Source organism: Nipponia nippon, unplaced genomic scaffold, assembly GCF_047370975.1.
Source record: "Nipponia nippon isolate SJK-2023a ecotype South Korea unplaced genomic scaffold, ASM4737097v1 scaffold_2, whole genome shotgun sequence".
NCBI lineage: Eukaryota > Metazoa > Chordata > Aves > Pelecaniformes > Threskiornithidae > Nipponia > Nipponia nippon.
In genome coordinates this window covers 51,494,020-51,516,009 of record NW_028262336.1, presented here as the reverse complement: position 1 = coordinate 51,516,009, position 21,990 = coordinate 51,494,020, and the positions used below count along the sequence as shown (strand labels likewise).

Here is a 21,990-nt window from a genome sequence, read left to right as displayed (position 1 = left end):
GTTTAACTGCAGCAGAGAAGAATAATAATAATCTATAAAGTTTACCTTTTAGTACTTTTATGTATGTGTGCCAAGTAGATTCATTTCTGACTAAATTTATATAGCTTGGTCTATGGAATGTGATGATTTGGATGGAGTTTTATAAATAGTATTAGTGATGGCTATTTGGGCTAGATTATTATCTGTATTTAGGAATTCTGTATGTTATCTTATTTTCTGAAAAGAAGATACGTACTTAAAACCCGTTGTAATATTGTTACAGTTTTACTAAGATGAAGATAACATTCTTTCAAGTTCTGTGAGGTTTTAATATTCTGATACCTTCTGCAAAGGAAGGGTTTTTGATCCCTGGTGAGATGACAAAATTTTGCCATTTAAATACGAGAATGTGCTAAGACCCACACAGAAGCCCAGAATATTTTGCATATTCACACTCGCAGCTGCCTTTTTAGATGCAGCTCTTGGGGATTCCTCAGCTCAACACCATGCCAACATCAAAAGCTCAGTTCCTGCTGTGTCTCACTTCATCTCTCTCTGTCACTTATATTCTCTCCCTAACTGTCTGAGAGTGGTAAGAGGAACTGGAATAGGATTCATCCTAAAGTCTTTTTTTATTTTGCACTGGAAAAAACTGTGAGGGTGAGGTTTACACAGCAGTTTGTAAGGACTTTCCAAATCCCTTCTCACTTCTCCTGGATATGTTTATGACCCATCATTAACATAAATTCAAGCTGGATTATGGTAATCTACCCTTCCTGGCATTACATTGATTCCATTGATCAAGATCCTGCTCTGGCCTCTTTTCTGCCAAATTATGGCTGCTTACATGTTGGAGGAAAGAGTAGGCTCATCTTGTTGGACCGTTTGTCTTCAGGCAGTTGGTTGTGATTTGGTTGTCACTTGCGCTGTTCCAGTCATGGTTGTGCTTGAGACCAGAGCAAGAGACACGAGCTACACCTTAACATGCCAAATCATCTCTCCATGTCACTATACTGAATATATGTAAAATTGCTTGTGTAATCTGGATTGACATTTTTATGTCTGCACTGGTGTTTCTGATTATATTTGAAAGGGTCTTTTGTGTTTTCTCTTTCTTTGCCTGCTGTAGTCTGTCAGCTAGCACCCTCACAATGTCCTCTGGCAGCAGCAGAGGATCCCTGGCCTCTAGTCGAGGATCCTTGGCCTCCAGCAGAGGCTCCCTCAGCTCGGTCAGCTTTACGGACATCTATGGCCTTCCACAGTACGACAAATCAGACAGTGTTACAGAATATGGGCAGCATTTACGCTTTGACATAATTCCCTTCGAGTCTCTCACAAAGGATGTGCCATACACTGATCCCATTGGCCACTCGAATTTCAATAAGCAGCGGAGGTCTCTGGACACCCCGCAGTCCCTGGCGTCCCTGTCATCACGGTCCTCCTTGTCATCATTGTCCCCTCCAAGCTCACCTCTGGACACCCCGTTTCTCTCTGCGTCTCGAGATTCTCCCTTAGCTCAGATGTCAGAAGGTTTTGAGGAGATGGCAAGCATAGGAGCCCTGGAAATGCTCAGGGCTCAGACCACAGCGTTGGGTGACGAGGATACACAAGGAACGAGCTCATCTCAGACGTGCACTTACCCTGTGGACAATGAAGGGCTGCGAGAAATGGGACCACAGCTGACTGCTGTCCAAACTGGTGGGGGTGAGTTTCTGGACATTATTATTTTGTCACATTATCATAGAAAATGTCACACAGCCCTAAGCATACTAGCACAGTAGAGATTGTTCTTCAGTTTGGCTTATTTTACTTCCATCGGTTAAAAATTACATGGTAAAAAATCCAACCAACTAACCAAAAAAAAGCCCAAACCCCAAACTTTAAATTTAGGGCAAAGAAGTGAAAGAGTGGAAAAATCCTTGTAAATAGATCTTAAAATAATGGTGAATTGGGTGGCAGAAAGGGAATGGAATATGGACTTTCTTTGGAGTGTAGCACATGAAGGAATAAGCATTTTGGTCTTGGATTGGGAATTAGTAAAAAAAAAAAAAAAGCATGGTTTAGTTAACTTCTGAGGGCCCCCCAGTTTGTGCCCGTGTTGCCATTATTCTGATAATTTAAAGCAACACAAACCCAGGAGAGATGCGGGGGGGAACAGGATGGGACAATCCCCCAGAAAAACCCCAAACACAAAACCAGGCACGAAGTGCCTTCAACAGTGCTTGAAGGCTGGCTGACTCCATGCTGGATTCGTACACGCCCCAGACCAGGTTCTCATGTCTGTGTTGGAGCAGAAGCCACAGTGGCACAGCAGTCGTAAGTACACAGTGCACTGTGCTCACGAGTAGAGTGCTTCGTCAGCCAAGGAGCATCTTTCGTAGGGGGTGTGTGAGAAGTTAAGCATCTGCTTGAGTGGTTGTCTCGGAGAACCTGTGCTCTGTGATCGCAGAGGAGCGATGTGTGCAGTTACCATGGCACGTGGACTGTTGAGTTTTCTTTTCCTTCTTGACTGTGAAGTTGATGGACTTGCTTTAGCTTGCATTGGTGGAAGCTTCTGAGGCACTACAGTTGAGAAACATAAATTAGAGAGATTAAAAGAGGAAACAGAAACCTTTTTTAAAAACACAAAACAAATCTAAAAACCTGAGCATACAGGCATGTGAGAAATTTCTTTTCCTGGTTTAATCAATGAAATGAAGAACTGCTGTTAAAATGAAAAAGAGTATTCCTTCGTGATGATGTTTTTGTGTGTTGGCTTGCTCGTGTTTCTAATAAAACCATACCAGCAGAGAAGGGCTTTTAGAGAATATTTTTAATATTAAGATTGTAATTCCCATCCCATTTCTATTTCCAGAATTCTGTGTTAGCAATTGCGTAGAATGTTGCATTCAGGACTTACAGCATCAGGAGTAATGTGAAATATAACCAGAGAATGTATCGTATTATCCTACCAAAATCTTATTTGTCAAGTGATAATGAGAAGGAACCTTGACATACGTAAGGAAAAGCTTTCAGCTTGTTATTTTTGAAAAGAAAATGTCACTACTGTGCTAAAAATCCTGTAGTGCTCAAACAGCATTTGAGTCTAGACTCACCTACTTTCCTTAACGCAGCTAGCATTGCCAGAAGATACTGCTGCAGAATTTACATTTACTAGATGTAAACATTTTTAGTGCCCATATTGCAGCTTTCAGACCAAAATAAACAGAATTCCAGAGACCAGCATGTAAGCTTGTGCTTAAATTAGTGCCATGAAGAGGCTTCCTGAGGCTTTCTTTAAACCTCAGAGCAGACCACAGCATGTCTTCACCCATTGTGGTAAGTGAAACTATGTCAGTAGTTCATTTATAGCTCGTACGCGTTTCCTAGAAATGAAGGCCTGGTCTGAGGGCCTAGGGAGCAATAGCACGAGGGTCAAGTTCTTGCTTTGGTTTTCTTTTTCTCCCTTCTCTGTGAGAAGGGAGATACATAGTGTAATGCTTTCAAGGGGACCCAGGCTCAACTGAAGATAGACCATGGAAAAAGAGAATTGATTCTTAAAAGCCATGAGTTTGTCTTACAGGAAAGATGCATTTTGTTGCTTTTGCAAGCTGTTTGCCATTCCATTGGTGTTCCTCTTAGTAATACCTTTTTAATAAATCTGCTGTTCTGTAATAAAAGTAAAACCCACTGTCACATTTCACATTTCTCTGAAAACCTCTGGCAGAACATACCTGGGCTACCTGCTGTCAGTGCTGTGGTGTCCAGCTCCACCTCCTAGTCCAGGGGTTAAAACTTTTCTCTGTGTACAACAGAGTGCTTTGTCTTGCTTTTTGAGGAATAATGTATGGTTAAAAGGTAGCCAGGCTGTCTTTTTGGGGGATTTTTTTTTTAATATTTGAATTTGAAAACAATTGCTTAAGAAAAACTTGTTTAACATTTCTGATTTTTGGCTGGAGTCATGACTACTTTGAGCTCCACACTCACTAGCTGGTGGGTTTGCAATTGTAATGCAGTTATTTGCAAGTAGCAGTTGGAAGTTTCGAAATGATTTTGGTTTCGTACTCTTTTCTTGAAGAATTTGATGGAGCATGAAGCTCATATATCACAGTTTGGGAACCCCCAGATGTTGGGGGGTTTTGTTTTCACTAAGGTACTATGCAGCGTGCTTTGCTGCTGCCACCCAATGGTCTGGTAGCATAATGCGATGCTGGAAAACCAGTAAGTCTCAGCTTGGACAAATCTGTTGCCTGTTCCTTCACTAGGCAAAACGTGAGGTAATTTTTGCAAAATTTGGGGGCTGAGAGGGTTAACACTGAATAAACTGCACATGCTTTGCACTGAAGCAGCACTTGAGCAAGTTCAAGGAGTTCTTCAGGAACTGCAGTTTTGATGTTTGGTTGCTTATCTGCTGTTTTATTGTTCTGCCTCTGTCTCAGGGACATACTGTGAAATGTTAGCATGTGTGAATGGAGGGAATATGCCTGAGAGGTTAAATCCATCGTATTTATAAAGCTGGGAGTGGGAGGAAACATGTTAATAAAATATTGGGCTTTAATATCTTCACTCTCTCTCCTTCTCTATTCTAAAATAATCTTCCAAGTACTAAGTTTCCTTTAATGCCTAAATAATCTCTTGTTTGCCAAATATTGTAATAGATCCAAAAATTGATTTATCATTGTGTGCTTTTCATTTTGTCTTGTTTCTCATGCGGCACAACAGAAAAATTCACTGTAAGTGAACCTAAAATTACTTATTGTGCTGTTTTTGCCTGTAATTCCCTGTGTGTTTTTCTGTGTGAAGTGTTGGTTGGTTTTGGTGGGGTTTTTTTTTTTTGAGTTGCATGTAAAGAAATTGGAGATTTTGCTACATTTAGTTTTGTTTGATATTGTGCTATATCTGTTTAAACATACTTAATTTTTTGCTATGTCAACTAAACAATATATTCACGGCCGTAGTTAAATTCCTGGAAAAAGTGTTCTGCGAGCTTCAGCTTTATTATATCATAATAATGCCTGACAGCATCGTGGTAGGTAAGGTCTGTCTGTGTCTCTGATTTAGTTTTTATGAAGTGTTTGACTATTTTATTAGTGCATTTTTGAGCTGACGTGCGGTATTTGTAGTCTCTTAAGCTTGTGAAACATGCTTTAGATTTATTTATGTATTTTTTAGCTAATGAAATCTTAGACACCAAAATTTCCTTTGAAGTTCACTTTTTCAACTAATGACACCTGAGAATATTCTTTTAATCGGGGCTGTCTTATGTTTATCAAGCTTTGGAACCCAGTACCTCTGGAAATTCGTATATATTGTTCACCAATTTTGTTATTTAAATAAGAAAATGAAAGGTAATTGTCTAACTTAGAAACTTCATTTTTAAACAATTCTTTGGCTTCCAGCATTGGAATGTCTGCAACCTGTGCTAAACCTTGTTCTGTTTAAACCAAAATCCGATGTTTCTTTCTTCTTGACCGATTTGTCCTGCTGACTTTCTTTTTTTCTAGTCAAGGGCATGTTTTGGTGTTTGCATCTCTCCCACATTTGCTGGGCTTGTCCAGATGTTATCAAATGCTTCCACGGCCTGCAGGCAGTGAGCAAATCATTGTCAAGTTACAACGTTGTTGTAACATGTCAGTTTTTCATGACATTATATTAGTGCTTCAGACGAATTTTTCCTTCCAGACAAATTGAGAACACGAACCTCCAAAGGAGAGAGCCCATGAGGTCTTTCATCTGCTACATCTATACAAATGTTCACATAGAGGGGTGAGCCAAAGGCTTATTTACAAAAAGAAGTTATCCTAGTGTAACTTGTTGAAATTAATACAGAAATTATAGAAGCACTTTCATACAAGAATTTATACACTTTTGTGAAGTTCAGCCTCTTTCCAGTGATCTAAAATTATTGGGAAACTTGCATATTAGAAGATGTCTCTACAGAGTGCTAGTTTTGATTCTGCTTAAATACCAGTGACAGAACTCAGAGCTGGGCTCACCAAATTAAAAGTTCTTTAAAAAAAAAAAAAAGAAGAAGAAAAAAAAACCCAACAAAACCCCAAACCCACCACTTTGTACAAGTGACATGGAGAAGAGTGTGGTTCAAATACATCTTATGTGCTTTCTGTGAGCTAGCTTGAACTTGGCTCGCGTTTGTGGTGAGGATGAAATGAGTAACACCGCACGATGTGTGATGTACAATAAGGATGGGATGCTGTAATTGGGGCTGGGGGGAAGGGTGGTTCTTTCTCCAGGCACAGAGACAAATGCAGATTGGGATGTCCCTGGTCAGCAGATAAATTTGCTGCATAGCTGAAGATGGCTAAATCCTTCATTGAATTTGGAGAGGAGGACCGTAGGGCTACTTATGGATCCAAAAGGACAGAGAACTGGCTCGGTCCAGTTTATGGGACATCTTTTTTGTTTATGGGACATTCTGGGACAGAACCAGGGGATTTTAGCTCCCAACAGGACCCTGTCGTTTTTGGAATATCTTTTGGGATTTGTGCTGTTGGTACCCTGATAAAAGGAACGGGCCTCAGGCTGGCGCTGGGCTCAGTGCATCCTGTCTGCCAGTCCCACAGTGGGTTAAAGCTAACTTTAGGCAGACACTTCTGTTGACAGCAGTGGCATGGTTGTATTAATCTGGGGGATTTTTATAATCAAGCTGCAAGTCCTGATGTCCTGTCCTGGTGGTGCTTGGGTGGGAGGTGAGATGGGTCCCATGCAGAGGGGTGGCTCGGTTGTCTGTACCTCAGCTGCAGGTGGAGCTCAGACTGTTGGCTGGCACTCTGCTGAAGGAAGCTTACTGATATTAGGCACCAGCCTTTTATTTTTGATGCCTTAAGATAATACATAACAGAGATACTTAAGGAGTTGTTACTTTGAGTAGGGCATGTTTCATCCTTAGTCAGGGGTAGTAAGCAGTAAACGTCAGCTGGTGCTTGCCTCCAGCGTGATGTGCACAGTGCTACTGTCACTCCAAATGCTGTCTACTAAAACTGGGAATACTTCCATGCTTTCAGTTTTAAGTTTCTAAGCATGGGTAGAAGCAAATAAGATGCTTTCCGTACCTCTGAAGTGGCACCTCTTTGCTGTTGCTTTTCTGCTTTGAGGACAGTCATTGAGCCTTAAGCAAAAGGGGGGAAAGCTGGCAGAAGTTCTTTGCCACACAGTGAAGAAACTGCACTTCCACAAGTCTGTTTAATGGTTCTCTCTAGGACGTGAAAGAAAACAACCTCAAGTTAGGAGCTGTCATTGAAGTGTCGAAACCTTACATATACAATTTTTGAGCATTACTGCTTGTGCACATACCTTAAAGGATTGGTAGCTGCTATACTTCCTTGTCTGTGCAAAACCTGATGTATAACATCATTTTTGTTGATACACTTACAACATGAAAATGATTGCTGAGTCGCTATTTATAGTGTTGCTGGTGATTCGGGGAAGGGTGGAAGAGGGGGTTGAATATTGCTTCCTCCTCCCCCAGTCAGTTTTCAAAGTCATTCACCAAGAATTTGAAAAAACAGTGGTCTGAGTGAGTTGGAAAGCGCTGGTTCTTTTTGATAATGCCTCTCAGACTGTAAATAAAAGCTGCTATTATGTGATGGTATAAACAGTATGGTTTGAGACTTTGTATTAGGAAACAAATGAGAACAAAACCTCGCATTGTGTTATCAGATAACTGCTTAAAAGAATTAGTCTCTGTGTTTGTTTTCAGCCTATTGTATATTCAGTAGGTAAATCCTAAAAGTTTAGGGTATCGTGTGTACATGTTGAATTAACGTAAGTCTTCCTCCAGGAGGGATTATTCTACCAGAAAAGCGTTTAATAACAATGCAGTTGGTTTATACTTAGTCTTGTCAGAGAGAAATTAGCCACAAACTTCCTTCCTTACTTCTCCCACACAAAATCTCCGGTTGATTGTATTCTAGGTTTTTAACTTAAAGTTAGAAGGAAAAGCAATGAACTGTGTTTCTGCCAACTGTTTTGCCACTAGTTTTGATACAATGAATGTTTCTTGTTTAATTTTTAAGAGATTGCCTTGAGCTGATGCTGTCTTCATTTTTTCTCCATGACAGCTGTAACTCTGCGAGGAGACAGTGGTAGAAGATCGGAGAGGAGAGCCAGGCGAGTTTCAGCATGTCTCTCAGATCATTCACTGGCTAGTGACAGTGGCGTGTTTGAAGCTTTAAGCAAAAGGTCAGGTGTATAAATGCATAGTAAGCTGGAAATATTCCTGTTCTACCACATGGTCTGAAAGAATTCGTTGTAAATTTCTGAATACGCTTTCAAAATTGCTAATTCTTAGTAATGTAAGAGTATCAGGTTGCATCTTTTAAAGGAAAGAAGCTTTTTACATCCAGTTCCGCTGTCCTTTTCACAAGTGCCAATTTTCACTTTATTGTCTCTAACATTTTAACACCATATACTTCTCCCTTGAAAGATAGTTTTCTCAGTTTATTAGTCGTAAATCAGTAATTTTATTTCAGCCATCTATAACAAAATAAAATTATACAGAGTATGACTTAGAGTTCTGAGTAGCATGTGATAAAAGTATAACTGCAAGGAAGAAATATATGAACTGCTGAAAATCTAAAAATGTGTAGGTTGACCAAGTGATTGAAGGATGGGTAAAGACGTGTTATTTTATACAGTTGTTTTAACACAATAAACAGTAACTGGGAAGAAGGTAAGATTTTGAGGATGCTGAAGAGAAATGGAAGGCAGACTAAATATTAAACTATCCTAAATATCTTGAAAGAGGTATTCTAAAAACTCAATTTTTTAAAGTTGTGAATTACTACTTCTGTGTGGTTTTTAATAGATATCTTACAGAATCATAGAATCATTTAGGCTGGAAAAGACCTTTAAGATCATCAAGTCCAACCGTAATCCCTTCTGTATTACCAGTCCCTCCTGTATTACCAAACAATTGCTTATATTCAAAAACCACAAAATAAATGTTCATTTCATTATGTTTTAACAACTTAGGTCAGTGTGTAGTTTACAGTACTTTCTGTTCCTGCAGGAATGAAGATCTGGAAGAGCCTGTTTATGGTGATGCTGCCAGTAGTGAAGAACCACAAATACATGTTGGTTTTCTGTGAGTAATGTTACCCCTCTTGCCCCCTGTCAACTCAGCAGGAATTGCTCACAAGTTTTCTTGGTTTTGGTTTTTAACTTTTTAATAAACTTAACTGCAGTGGATAGTTTTAAGAAGTTTCTGCATTGAAAGCCAAGAGTTTAGTGGATGTACAGATCACATGCCACTTTCTGCTGGGGATGTGCATTAGAATCATAGAATCGTTAAGGTTGGAAAGGACCTCTGAGATTGAGTCCAACCGTTCATTCAGCGTCCTTTCAACGTTGGCTGATAAAAGGGCCTTCGTTACTTCTTTCAGTAGCATTTTCATTGCCTGGGCCATTAATGAGCGTATGGATATAGGAATATGCCTCTGTGTGTGAGATCTGACTTTTTATGCCAGATAAAGGAGGATTACCTTAGGAAAGTCACAGGTGAAGAGACACAAATACAGCACTCAAGTATAGCTTTGAAGTCCTGTGCTCAGGGCATGCTATTGTTAGTAGTGGGACTCGCGTGGGGCAGGGCGGATTCTAGCAGTGCAAGGCAGGATGTTGTATTTTAGCCTTCCAGAATCGTGTCTGCCCCTTGGAAAACTAATTCCCAAGATTGGGGTTTTTCAAATCTAAACCAGGTTTGTTAGTTCCATTTCAAAATTCATGCTGATGTGAAAGAATAGAATTTTATTTTCATTAACCCGTGAAATTAGTGCTGACTGATTTGTCTAATGTAACTGGTGCATTACACGTGCACGCACACGTGTGTACACACACACATACATGCATATGGTGTAACTGTTTAAACCAAGGAGTGTATTTTCTAAAACCTGTTCACTATCAAGAGTCACAGTAGGGAATATTACTCTTTTTAAATTGAATAATGTTTAATTCTCTTAGTTCTGATAACTTTGTTACTGTAGCTAATGTTATTAATAATGTTCTGTTATCAGAGTGTGATAGCTGTAATTGCTTTTGATTCAAACTGATTTGTTTTAAGAGATTTGTTTAACAGCAAAAGGTGCTTTTACGTCCTTAAAATCTTATTAGTCTTTCATCTCTATCTCTTAAGCAAAGTATTGATGCTTGGTGACTAACACAGGAAATTTATTTTCCAGGCATGACAGTGGAAGTGAATGTCTGTTAGTCCATGTATTACAGCTGAAGAACTTTACTAGTCTAGTTGTTAAAGAAAACAGCAAAATGTAAGCTTAAATTTCACTCAAAGTCTGATCATTGCTTATTTTGTGCCACAATCGTAAATACCATAGATTTATTTACTTTCATGTGAATTCAAGCCATTTTAGGAGAACATGGTATGTCTTAGTTTACACGAGGATAGGGTTATTTTTATGGACACAAAGTGTCACTTTTATAGAACCTCTGTCATAATGGTCAGGTAACAAGCATAGTCTCTAATGACCCATGTTCTTATGTGTTTATTATGCACAGGAAAGTTTGTTCAAAATTATCAAAATCATGCTTCCATCACCCTATGCCTTCTGGCCCAAAAGCTATCTACATTATTTGCAGTATTCCAGAAATGTTATTTCCTGTACAACTTCTTTACAGCTTACCTGTGATGTGTCCCAGAATAAGCTTAGTGTAATTTTCTCAGATTCCTACTGTAACATCTATATTAATCAGTGAGAGAGATACCTTGCCCTTTGTCTTAACCAAAAAAATATAAATAAATAAAAAACCAGGACATCTGCAGGCTTTTGTGGTCATTACAGCTCTCCTTGAATATCTGTGAAACACCTTTCAAAGATAATTTTAACACAAATACTAGCTGAGAATCAGTGCAAACAATTGAATTTTTTTAACCACTGTCGGCCTGTGCTACTTTTCCAAATTCCGTATTTCATTATATAGAATGTTGCTTAGTTTATTCTAATAAGTGTTTCTTAAATAGTGGTAATGTTGCCATAAAATGCAGTCTTATCTAGTGACATGTATCTTAACATATTTTAAAGAAATTTGACCCATGAAAATTGCTGATCTTTATCTCTGGGAGAGATTGTTTGAAAACTGTGGAAAATGGAGGTGTGATAACATTGTTGTATTGTAATATAAGTCATTCTGTGGGAGTCGTTAAATTGACACACATCTCACTGAATGAGTTGATCTTTGTTGAGAACACTTGATCTTGCTAACTCTGCAAACCTCTAGTGGAAATTCTTCATATCGGTGGGTGCATCGGCATCAGTCTTTTGCTTTGTTTTCAGTGTGAGTGCAAGGACATGCTGTAGGGAAAAAAATGTGAGTATTGAGTAGTACTCAGCCATGTTGCCTTGTAATTAGAAAAATAAATGTCATCTGAAGAAAGTCAAGCAGAGTCAGCAAGGTAAAAAAAGACTCCAGAGGGGTTGTTGGACATTGTCATCAAGGTAATCAGTCATCTAAGCGGCTTTCAAAAAGGCAGTTCTGTTCTCCATCCTTCTCTGGTAACCACTTACGCTGGAATCGATCAATTGCATGGCTGCAGGGTAAATCAATTGGTTTGACTGGTCAAAAAAGAAGTTTATCTTACCAAAACCAGAAGAAGCTTTTAGCCAGTTCAATGAATTCCTCCATGCAACTATACGTTCATTGAATCAGAGTTACTGGGGGCAGTGGGGGCAAAGTTACTTGCAGCAGCTGATGAGCAGAGGAGTTGGATTGCTCTCTTTTTGCAGCATGTAAAGCTGTTTAGCTGACTGATGCTCTACACGGCAGCACTGCAGTTCCACCATAGTGAGCTCTTCCACTTGTCTTCTGACCATTTACTTGCCTTTCTGGTGGTGGCATAAGATTTCATGCAGCCGTGTAGTCAACTTGAGTGAGCCTCTGAGCTGGATTTTTTTAATCCTTAAGCCTTATTTTTGCTAGGTTAGCTTTTTAACCCAGATAAGTTTTCTAATCTGGTTCACAACACAGTTGCATGAATCTGTTTGCTGGCACAAGGGAAGGTATGGCAAAAAATACAATATTGCAGGAGCTGGACAAGCAGTCAGGATAGGGAGAACACAGAAACACTTTTCTAAGAAGCTCTACTCCCTTCTGTCAGATTAAAATGGTTGTGGATTTTGTTTTTGGCTTGGAGTCTCAAATGAGATGGTACCAGATATTTAGATTTGTTTTTTAAGATGGCAGATGGATGCAATGACTGCAGGTTTCTTTTGCCATCCTTTTGTGCTGAGTTTCTTAAGGGAGAGAGAAAAAGGTATGCTTAGCGGGTGGAAGGAAGAAATGGATCAGTGACACGTATGGGGCAATTCAATCGCCTAAACATAGGCATGTGTTTCCATTTGAAATATCATAGCATAGCACCTGGTCTCCAGCTGCTGCTGCTCAGGGGAAGGCTGTAGCTCTCCCATAGATCCTGTGTCATATTTGCTAGCCCCATGCAGATGCCTTGGATATCTCAGGGCATCTCAAGTGCCACTTGGTGCCTCTGCTTAAGCACCAAGTAAAAAAAAAAAATTAGTTTTAGTTAGAAAATATCATTTCCAAATCAGCTTTGCAGTTCTTCTGTGTTAAGAATACAAAGTAAAGTCCTGTAACAAGGAGATCCCAGAGCAGATTCTTAATGTAGAAGTTACACTGATGTTTTTGCTTAGCTTGATTTTGAGAAATGCAAAATAGCTTTCTTTGTCTGAATTGTGCTATTTGTCTATTTTGCTGTTCCCAGTCATGTGAGAGTTTATTTGCCACCACTTGAGTCAGGCACACCAACCACTTACTGCTCTAGAGCTTTGGAATTCCAAACTCCGTTAATATTTAATGAAGTTTTCCGAATCCCCGTGCATTCAAGTGTTTTGAAATTAAAATCACTGCAGCTGTATATCTGTTCAGTTGACCATCAGCAACAAGAAGAACTATTGGTAAGTGGTCCTTTTTCTTAAAAGCCATGTGATATGGGAAAGTAAAGTTACTTGAGGAATAATTTTTAAGATTAAAAAGAGAAAGTGAAGACTTTATTTTTCTATAAGAAGTGCTGATAGAGTTAACATGTCCACTCACATACGTAAATATAGTTCTGTTAATAAAAAAGGTGAGATTTTTTTAAAAGTTGAAATATATGCATTTTAGGTTACATGAAGCCTTGGAAGTGATTAGCAAGATTAGCAGAAGTTGAGAATTGGAGCATTTTAAGCAGTGTTGGAAGTACTGTTACCTGTACTTCTGTTTACTGTTACATTGCAGAGGCGTATTGAAAATTGATAAAACGTTTACATTCATTGCTATGGGATTTAGTAGATAAGGAGTTAATTCTTTTTTTTATTTAATGCATTGCTTACAAATGTCTGCTTTGGGGAAAGTTGAAAAATCTGCCCTTGCTAAGTTTTGGTGCAGGAGGGAAAGTATTGTGTAAAAATTAAATTTTTCCCCAAAAACTTCATCCGACAGCTTTTAGACTACAGTGTGCTCAAGACTTCTGTTTCTGCATGGCACTGTAACATGTGCATGATGAATCGGTATCAGTAAAATAGTTTCCTATTAAAAAGATAACAAAAAGAACCCCCTTGTTGCTATGTAAGTGGTCCAAGAAGACTACTGCTTTTGTATCAATCTTAACTTTGTTGCAGGATAATAGTGGTCCAGGCAGGTTTCTGTTACACCTTTTACTTTAAACTGATTCAGACATCTGATGTAGATGCATTCAAATAAATGTACCAGTTATTTAAATGCATTACATGTGTTAACTGTGTTAATTTCAAATGTGTTAAATGTTAACTTCATTTAGCTATTTTCAAATTAAATGTACTTAAATAAATGTGCCTTGGGGCTTATGTACTGGCTATTTTGAAGTCAGTGGGCTGGCATTTCAGTGAGGGGTTTGAATGGGCTAGTGAAATTTTTTTTTAAGCCTATCAAAGCAGTTAAGAGGTACAGGCATCTCTCTGTCTGGACTATGGATAAAGAAGTGTTTATTTGAGCAAATCTGGTCAAGAATGCATGTTTGTTAGTCCATCTTTAAAACTAGATAGCATTTTATATGAACAGTGGTCTTGTCCGCAGTGGGAATTTTTTTCATTTTTGCACTACAACCTAGTGAAAGAGAAAGCATCTCAAGAACGGGCTGGATGTAATAGTGTAAAATGCTTTATGCTGGTATAGCCTGTTCCTCTGGGAATCTAAATAGCTATTTCAGTGTAAAGCATCTTTATATTGACACAAGTGCATCTAAGTTTAGGGTGCTTTTAACTACTATTACTGAATTAGCAAAAAATGATAGGCCTTCAGATTATGTTGGTAGGAATTTTTTCCTTCATAGTCTTAGTGTAGTTTTGTCAGAAATATCTGCCTACAGTAGATGGTAACATGCTTAAGGGTAAGTTAACCATGCCACTCAAAAAGAGATAAACAATGCCCTGGTTTCTTAAGGCAGGTGCATTGAAGTATGTATTTAAACATTATGTTCGTTGCCCTCTTTTGCTGTAAATTGAAAATACGCATTTTCTCAAACTGAGAAATCATTTGCCACCTCTCTTTGGAAATACTGTGATGGCCTCTGTAATTGACTTTCAAAATCTCTTCCACTGAGATTACAATTTTTTTCCATCAATTTGTTCATCCCTGTATTTCTGAATTTTTTGATAACGTGCTTTCTTTCCAATTACATTGTGCCAGTTAAATGCTTTCCTAGTACATAACAGGGAATGAAAAACAACAAACAAACAAACAAACAAAAGAAATATTCAGGCAATTAGTTCTAAACTTCACTTACATAGAGAAGTAAATCTAATAAACTTATGGGATGGTCTTTCCATTCCGTCAGCCTTTTACTTATATGCCCTGCCTTGCTGAAAGATCTTTTTCTGTTTTCCTACAGCTTTCTGAAACTGTGCTTCCTTAAGTTGGCTTATTTCTTCCCTGGTGGCCTCATCAATGTTAAGATAAGGGAATTGTTATTTTCCATGGTTAGCATATGTAGCTCATGTTAAAACATCAAAGAAATGTGATTGCCTTTCTTGCAATCACATGGCATTGCTGTTTCACTCCCAGTTTCTGGTCTTTTACAGCCTTGACCAAACAATTATTCCCCACGCCTTAATTTATTTGAATTCTTCTTACTGAGTGTAACATTTGTCGTTTTGCATTTTGTGTTTTTATTTCAGAACATCCATCCCATTTTTTAACATAATTTTAAATGCTGATCCTTTTCTCAAAAATTTTACAATCCCTCTGTTTGACATCACCGAGAGATTCATAAATGCTTTTGCTACTCTGCCATCCAAGTTGTTAACAAATGCATCAGAGCAGGCACGCGACAGACCGCTAGCAGACCCACCTTGGTTTCTTCATCCTTTTGAGCAAGCTCCAAATCTTGAGGTGGAGGTGAAATATTAATTAGTCCTTTCAGTACTGATAATTATTAATTGGGTTTGATGGTGATTTTTCTACCCATTATTCATTCACTTTGTAGTAACAGCTTCGTTGGCATGCTTTCTTAGCCACTTAGTAAATGCCGTGTGTAGGGGAATGTCGGACGTTTTAAGAGTCAACATATGTTTTTTTCCAATATTGGTGAAGGAACAGTTTTTCCCTCTACCCCTAAAACCAAACCCAGCATGTCTTAAACATTTTCCAGCTCTGATGCAGAAGTGTGAGTATTCGATACATGTTTCTTTCTTAGGCTGTGTCAGAACAAGTGGAAGATTAGAAGACATCTCTGTTTTATATATAAAAGAAAAGGCATCTCTGTTTGTAGCATCCGATATACTGACATAAAGTGACGTCCTCAGTAACATGTTGTATCCTGATATGACGTTCTTTTATTAGTCTCAAAAACTTTTCTCTATCCTCCTTTATACACCTGTTTAAACAGAGCCCCAGGGAACAGTCTTGGAAAAACAATACAATGATTTTTTTACATGATTATTTTCTAATTAACTGTTTCTTTACCTGCTTAAAGTTGAATGCAGTTTCTGTATACATTTCCTACTGCCTTTACAATTAGAATCATTGCATCCAGCTCTTTGTTTTGTGAGAGATGAAAACAATTTTTACATGATTTTTCCAGTGGTATAAATGAAAACATTCTTAGCATGTGGTACATTAGCCTGGAAATGAACAGGTTGTAGAGATAGCCAGATAAAGCCAAAAGCAGTAATATAAAATCATCGCTAGGTCCAGCTCATGTACTGATTAAGAGGAAAAAAAAACAAAAACATGGATTTGCTCACAGCTCTTTTTCATTTAGGTCAACACCACTCAGAAATTTCTTACATGAGCACTGTCTGATGGAGTAGGGCTACTTTAAAGTTGGGAATACTTTTAGTGGGAAGCCTCCATTAAACCTGTTTTCACCTGATTCTGGGAGATGTAAGGATGGCTGGGAAAGTGGAAAAATAGCTTTACGGCCCATTTGACTGCCTTATGATATAAATAGGCAGAAAAAAATAAATTGTTTTAAATGACATTTTTTTCCCCTTTGGAAGATGCCTCTGAGGACCAGAGAACAGAAGGGTATCTCAGAATATAGTTCTCTCTAAAGAAAACAGATTAGAGTAATATTGTTAAAGTAATATTAATTCAAGCAAATGTAGAAATCATATATGCAACTGAGAGGGATTTTTAAATAAAATATTAAGAATCGTCATCTGTAACAATCATACCTACATCGGTCGTACAAATGGTATTTTTCAACTTTAAAAAATTGAATATCTACTCTGATCCTTTCTGGTAGCAAGCAAGAGGCAAGAAATGCAGTATCTTCAACATCATAACACAACAGAACAAAACTGTCTCTCTTTAAGAAACACTATTAGTATTCGATGAAGTGGGGTTTTTACATTATAAGTAAAATACTCTTAAAATGAGAAGGTGTCTGCCCTGCAGTGTATGTTTATCTTACTGTGGTCAATGCTTTTTGTTGTTTACAGGGCATTGCTCAGATAAACCTGACTGATGCAGAGAATTCTGGTGAGATGCAGCTTCACTGGTATTCTGTTCAGATCTTCACTGGTTCAGACCCCCAGAGAGCAAAGAACAAAAACCAATGTGAAGAAAGTATTCCCCGGTCTTCTGGAAATGTAACTACAGTTAAAACAGTATGGCTCTGAAAAAGTGATTTGTTTACTTTATTTGACCTGCTGAGCGGTTGTTTGTGATCTTATCTCAGGTGCAGTTTGCTGTCGAGGTACACAGAAGGTGATACCTTGATTTAGTTCTTGTGGCAAGAGCTGGATTTTAAAAGAATAATTAAAAGCTAGATCATGTCTGGACAGGTGCTTGAAATAGTACTCTGTATATGTTTGTATGCACACTTCCAGTCCAACTAACTAAAACTCACTAAAAATTTCTGCCACTGCACTTCAAGAGGTTGTCAAGAAAGGTTGTGCAATTTCCATCTTTGGAGATTTTTCAGCCCTTGTCTGGGCCCTGGACAACCTGATGTGGCTGTGAAGCTGTCCTTGCTTTGAGCAGGACATCAGACTAGGTGACCTCCAGAGGTGTCTTTGGACCTAATGATGCTCCACAGTGAGATAAAGTGTACCTGGTTTCTGTGAGAAGTTGCATTCATGGAACACCATATACTTTGTGGTCATTGAGATTCAGGACAGATGTTTTGGGTTTGTGGGGGGTTTTCTAGTGTTTTTTTGGGGTGTTTTTTGTTTTTGTTTTTTTTTTTAAGGAATGTACAATGTCTATGTTTTTATTTTATTTTCTCTGAATAATACACATTAAACACAGTGGCTTGTTCAAACGATTTTATTTGAAGTCTAGTTTACCTTTCAGGATGCAGTGACAGCCCTGTTAGCTAGGACAACCGCCCAGCTGGAAGCGGTTGAGAGAGAGTTGGCAGAAGAGAGAGTGAAACTGGAGTACACAGAGGAGGAAATCCTGGAGATGGAAAGAAAGGAAGATCAGGCAGAAGCCATATCAGAAAGGTAAAAATAGTAGTTTAAATACCTCATCAAACAGACAAGTGATATTTACACTATGGTTATAGTCTGAAATATAGCAGGAGAAACAGCAGGTCCTTATTCTAAGATCTGCTCCCTGTTAGTGTTAGGAGTATAAAATTCTGTTACTACGTGATGATGTGCAAACGGGAGAAAACCTTATTTGAATAGCTGGCTGAGTTTAGAGGACTTGGAATTTGGGGAGTGGGAAAATGTTATATCAAACAGAAACTTTGCTAGGGAGGCAACTGTAACGGGTTTGCAACAGCACTGTACTAAAAAAAAAATTTTGTGGTGATGTGGGAAATTGTCAAAGAAAGATATACATTGCAGTGCTCACGGAGTGAACATGCAACACAGCTCTTCCTATTTCAGGGTTTATTACGATGCTATTTCATCGTTAATAATACTCCTAGTTTGTACATGAGTTCCGTTTTTGTTACTGTTTTCTTAGTATTGTTGTAAAGACCAGAATATATGCTTTAAGAAAATTAGGGAAGGTGGTGGTTTTTTTTTTTTTTTTGGCATGAAATGCGTTTGCTTGTCTGTGCATCTGGATTAATGCAAGTGGGATGTGTTCTCCCTTTGTATTTTTATTGAAGAAATAATAGTCTAAAATGACAAACTGACCTGGATAATGAAATATATAACTGTGACACGTAATTGCATGAGTTTTTTTAATTCCTACAAGATTCTTGTGATGTTCTGACTTTAGGAGTTGGCAAGCAGAATCTGTTGACAGTGGATGCAGTAATTGTACCCAGACTAGTCCTCCTTATCCAGAGCCATTTTGCGGGGATTCGTTAGCTGGACACATGTTTGCAACTCAAGCAGGCCAGTACAGTTCTGGAAAAATGCAGCCTCCACCACTAAAGGTAATGGGAGAAGATATAGCAGTACAGAAACTGTCATGCTGCCTGTGCCCACAGAGTGTGTTACTGCTGCTCTGAATTGATCAGGAGAGAAAAGAATCAGAAATGACATTAACAACCCCGTATGAGCACTGCCTTCATGACAGCAGTGTGCCTTTGGAGTTGTTAAAAATGCTCTCTTTAGGGCTGGGGTTTTTTGTCTGTTTGCTGGTTATTTCTAGACAGAATTAGGTTTTTTTTATGTCAAAAGGCAAGCTATTTTTACTGTGGCCTTTATCTTCTCTGTAAATATGCACTCATATCAATGTTGACCTAAAATTGTAACAGAAAAGATCATGATCAAATTCCAGTGCTCTTAGAAATAAGAATTTTTGAAGGAATTGTGAAGAAAGAAGCTCAATGTTGAAGACTTGCATTGCTGTTTCAGTGTTACGATAAATACAGCTGAAATTTTCAGAATGATTGTGCTGAAACTGGTGTAATTAAAATATTTTGTATTCAAGATAGGAGACAATGAAAATAATCCTGAACAAGCTGAAATCAGCACACTTCCATTGAAGCAGAGGAACATAAGCCATTTGTGTTGCCTTTAGGGAAGATCATACCTCCTGTTGAGGAGTGAGTTATCTTAAAGTTTGGAAGCTTTGCTAGAGTAGCATATGTTTTCTGTATTTCTGAATATGTTAGTGTTCTTGTGTTATTGTTTCAACAGTCTGGCAGTTCCCTTTTGTTGAGTTGCTTCTCTTCATTTGACTTCCTCCAGTTTTAAGGTGGTTGCTTGCTTCAGAGTCACCTTGCTTATTGAAAGGTGACTCAGTTCTCTTCTGTTGAGGCTGGAGATCAGGTGGTAGCTTGGTTAATGCCCAGTTGCCAATGCTGAATGCAATCTTTGTGCTCTGCAGCTATGATTCATGTTATAACTGCATCTCATAATTGTTACTGTTCCAGCAAAGGGTTCTGAAAGGTAATCTTATAATTTTGAATGACCTAGTTTTAAAACTTTTTAAAAATGAGGTGATTCATCCTCTGTTCCCAGTGCTCATTAAAACTTGAACCTAGCTAGCAGGGCAAATTGTTTACTTTTGATATTGTTGAAATGTCTGATTGTTTTGGTGAGAGAGAGAAAATACGGAAAAAATAAAAATTTTTCCTTCATTGAAATTTTAGGTGGATAAGGAAACTAACACTGAGGATCTGTTTCCTGAAGAAGTTGCTATTCTTCCAAAAGAGAGAACTAGCCGCAGGCCACGGGGTTCTGCTTTTGTTCGGAGTAGCACTATTGTTCGCTCCCAGACCTTCTCGCCTGGAGCACGAAGTCAATATGTTTGCAGAGTGAGTAAGGCTTAAAAAGAAGGGGGGGAGGGGCATCCACACAAGTATTTTGTACATTTTTGATAATTTCTTCTTGAGAGTTTATTACATTTATAAGAAACGTATACTACTTTTTAATACTAATGAATAATCTTTCATTGAATTTAAACGTTGCAGTGGGGAAGAGGTCCCACGGTTCTTTTTAAGAGTTTAAACCTGAATTTATTTCATTTAAAATTTAAGAATCTATGACAAATTAGATATTAAGCTCTTTTCCCTGGCAACCTTAGATGTTAGGCTACGGTGATTGATTTTAGAGTTGCAGTGCTGTGTAATGAGGTGTATAAACAGTTAGTTTAGAAGCCACGTTTAACTTTCCGTTACCTAAAAGTTTGGGAAAGGGGACTGAATGCATAATCTTAGGTTTATTGCATAAATATTCTTACGACTGGTTGCTGTCATGAATGTCAGTCATGGGATGCCTGTTACAGTGGGACCTAGGATTCCTGAGCACATTGGTGCAAGTAATTGAGGATCAGCACAACAGTTTTCAAGCTCACGTTAGCTGGTTGCTGTGTTCAATGGCAGAAGGCTTATAAGCAGTTGGCTCACGGCATTGATTTTGCAATATTAGTGTAATGCGCATAGCTTTAATTGTACTCTTTCATAAGCTTTTGAGAGCTTGAGTTTGAAAATGCAGTAATGAGTTTTAACTTTTATGCTCTTTCCTAAATCAAGGATCTTTTGGGTTTTGCTCTCTTATTTATATTGCATGCAATGCATCTGTGGACCCCTTCAAATTCTTCAGTTTGATTTCTGGATTCCATTATCTGTTTATGATATAGGAAGTGTGAGTAGCTCACACACCAGAACAATGGTAGTGCAAAAAGGAAAAGATTGTTAAACACCCTCACTTAATCTGCATTTACTTAAAATCAGAGGGGGGAATTAGTGGGAGACTGTATTGTTTGTGTCCATGACAGTAAATGCTTTAGGAAGAAATATTATGCCTTTAACTCCCCCGCCCTTTTTTTTAAGTTACATTGTCTTGGATATTTAGTAGAACGCTTGATGAAACTTAGCTGTAAAACATTGATGGTTTTGAAGTTTTCTTGAATTATTGTAACTTACACAGTATGAGCACTATTACATATAAATTTTTATAAATAACTAAAGCTGAAAAAATCAATTGCATAAAACGACCATTTCAGTGCATTTTTAAAAATAAATCACAAAAGCAAAAAAAAAAAAAAAAAAAAATCCAGATTTCTTAACGTAGATGACCTTGTAAGCAACCTGTATTTTCAATGTCTTTTCTAATCAGCTGTATCGCAGTGACAGTGACAGTTCAACTCTGCCAAGGAAGTCCCCTTTTGTCCGGAATACATTGGAGAGGCGTACGCTACGGTATAAGCAGGTATACCTAGGAAACTGGTTTTTACTTTTCACCAAGTTGCTAGAACATTGGTACTTTTATACCTGAGCTTTAGATGTCTACAGGTACATTCTGATGTTTTTAGGAAATGCATAAGGCTTCTGTAATGTAATTGGGAGAGGGGTGCGTGTTTTGGGTTTGGTCTGGGTTTTTTAAGCTGAAAGGTAGACGTAGAGAAGTGAAATATGGTTGTAGACAATTACTGAGGAGGGGAAAAAAAAAAGTGTGCCAGACAAAAATTAGTTTAACAGGCACTGAATTTGTATTGATTTAGATGTAAACTTTGTTAAATCTTTAAAATCTAGTTTATAATTCAGAGTGCAGGCCAGAAGAGTGTGTGAATGTGACAGTAAAACATCCAGCTCCCCTCCCATGCCACCTAACAAACCATAGTATTTGAGGCCCAAGTATTCAGGAATGAATAGGTTAAGCTCTCCTTTCG

At 38.2% G+C, this 21,990-nt stretch overlaps 1 protein-coding gene across 8 annotated transcripts in view; it reads left to right on the top strand.

Moving 5' to 3' along the window:
• Window positions 1-21,990, top strand: part of WWC3 (WWC family member 3) — a 102,689-nt gene that overhangs the window by 75,116 nt on the left and 5,583 nt on the right. For 3 of the 8 annotated variants that reach the window (XM_087758259.1, XM_087758264.1, XM_087758258.1), the window contains exons 11-20: window positions 1,109-1,683; window positions 8,037-8,157; window positions 8,987-9,061; window positions 10,155-10,241; window positions 12,710-12,902; window positions 16,908-17,075; window positions 17,764-17,915; window positions 18,646-18,805; window positions 19,970-20,134; window positions 21,438-21,530. In XM_087758259.1, the coding sequence (XP_087614385.1) occupies window positions 1,109-1,683; window positions 8,037-8,157; window positions 8,987-9,061; window positions 10,155-10,241; window positions 12,710-12,902; window positions 16,908-17,075; window positions 17,764-17,915; window positions 18,646-18,805; window positions 19,970-20,134; window positions 21,438-21,530 (1,789 nt within the window). Of the gene's footprint in view, window positions 1-1,108; window positions 1,684-8,036; window positions 8,158-8,986; window positions 9,062-10,154; window positions 10,242-12,709; window positions 12,903-16,907; window positions 17,076-17,751; window positions 17,916-18,645; window positions 18,806-19,969; window positions 20,135-21,437; window positions 21,531-21,990 lie in introns of all 8 variants that reach the window. The other 5 variants (XM_087758257.1, XM_087758256.1, XM_087758263.1 and 2 more) reach the window with 4 other exon arrangements.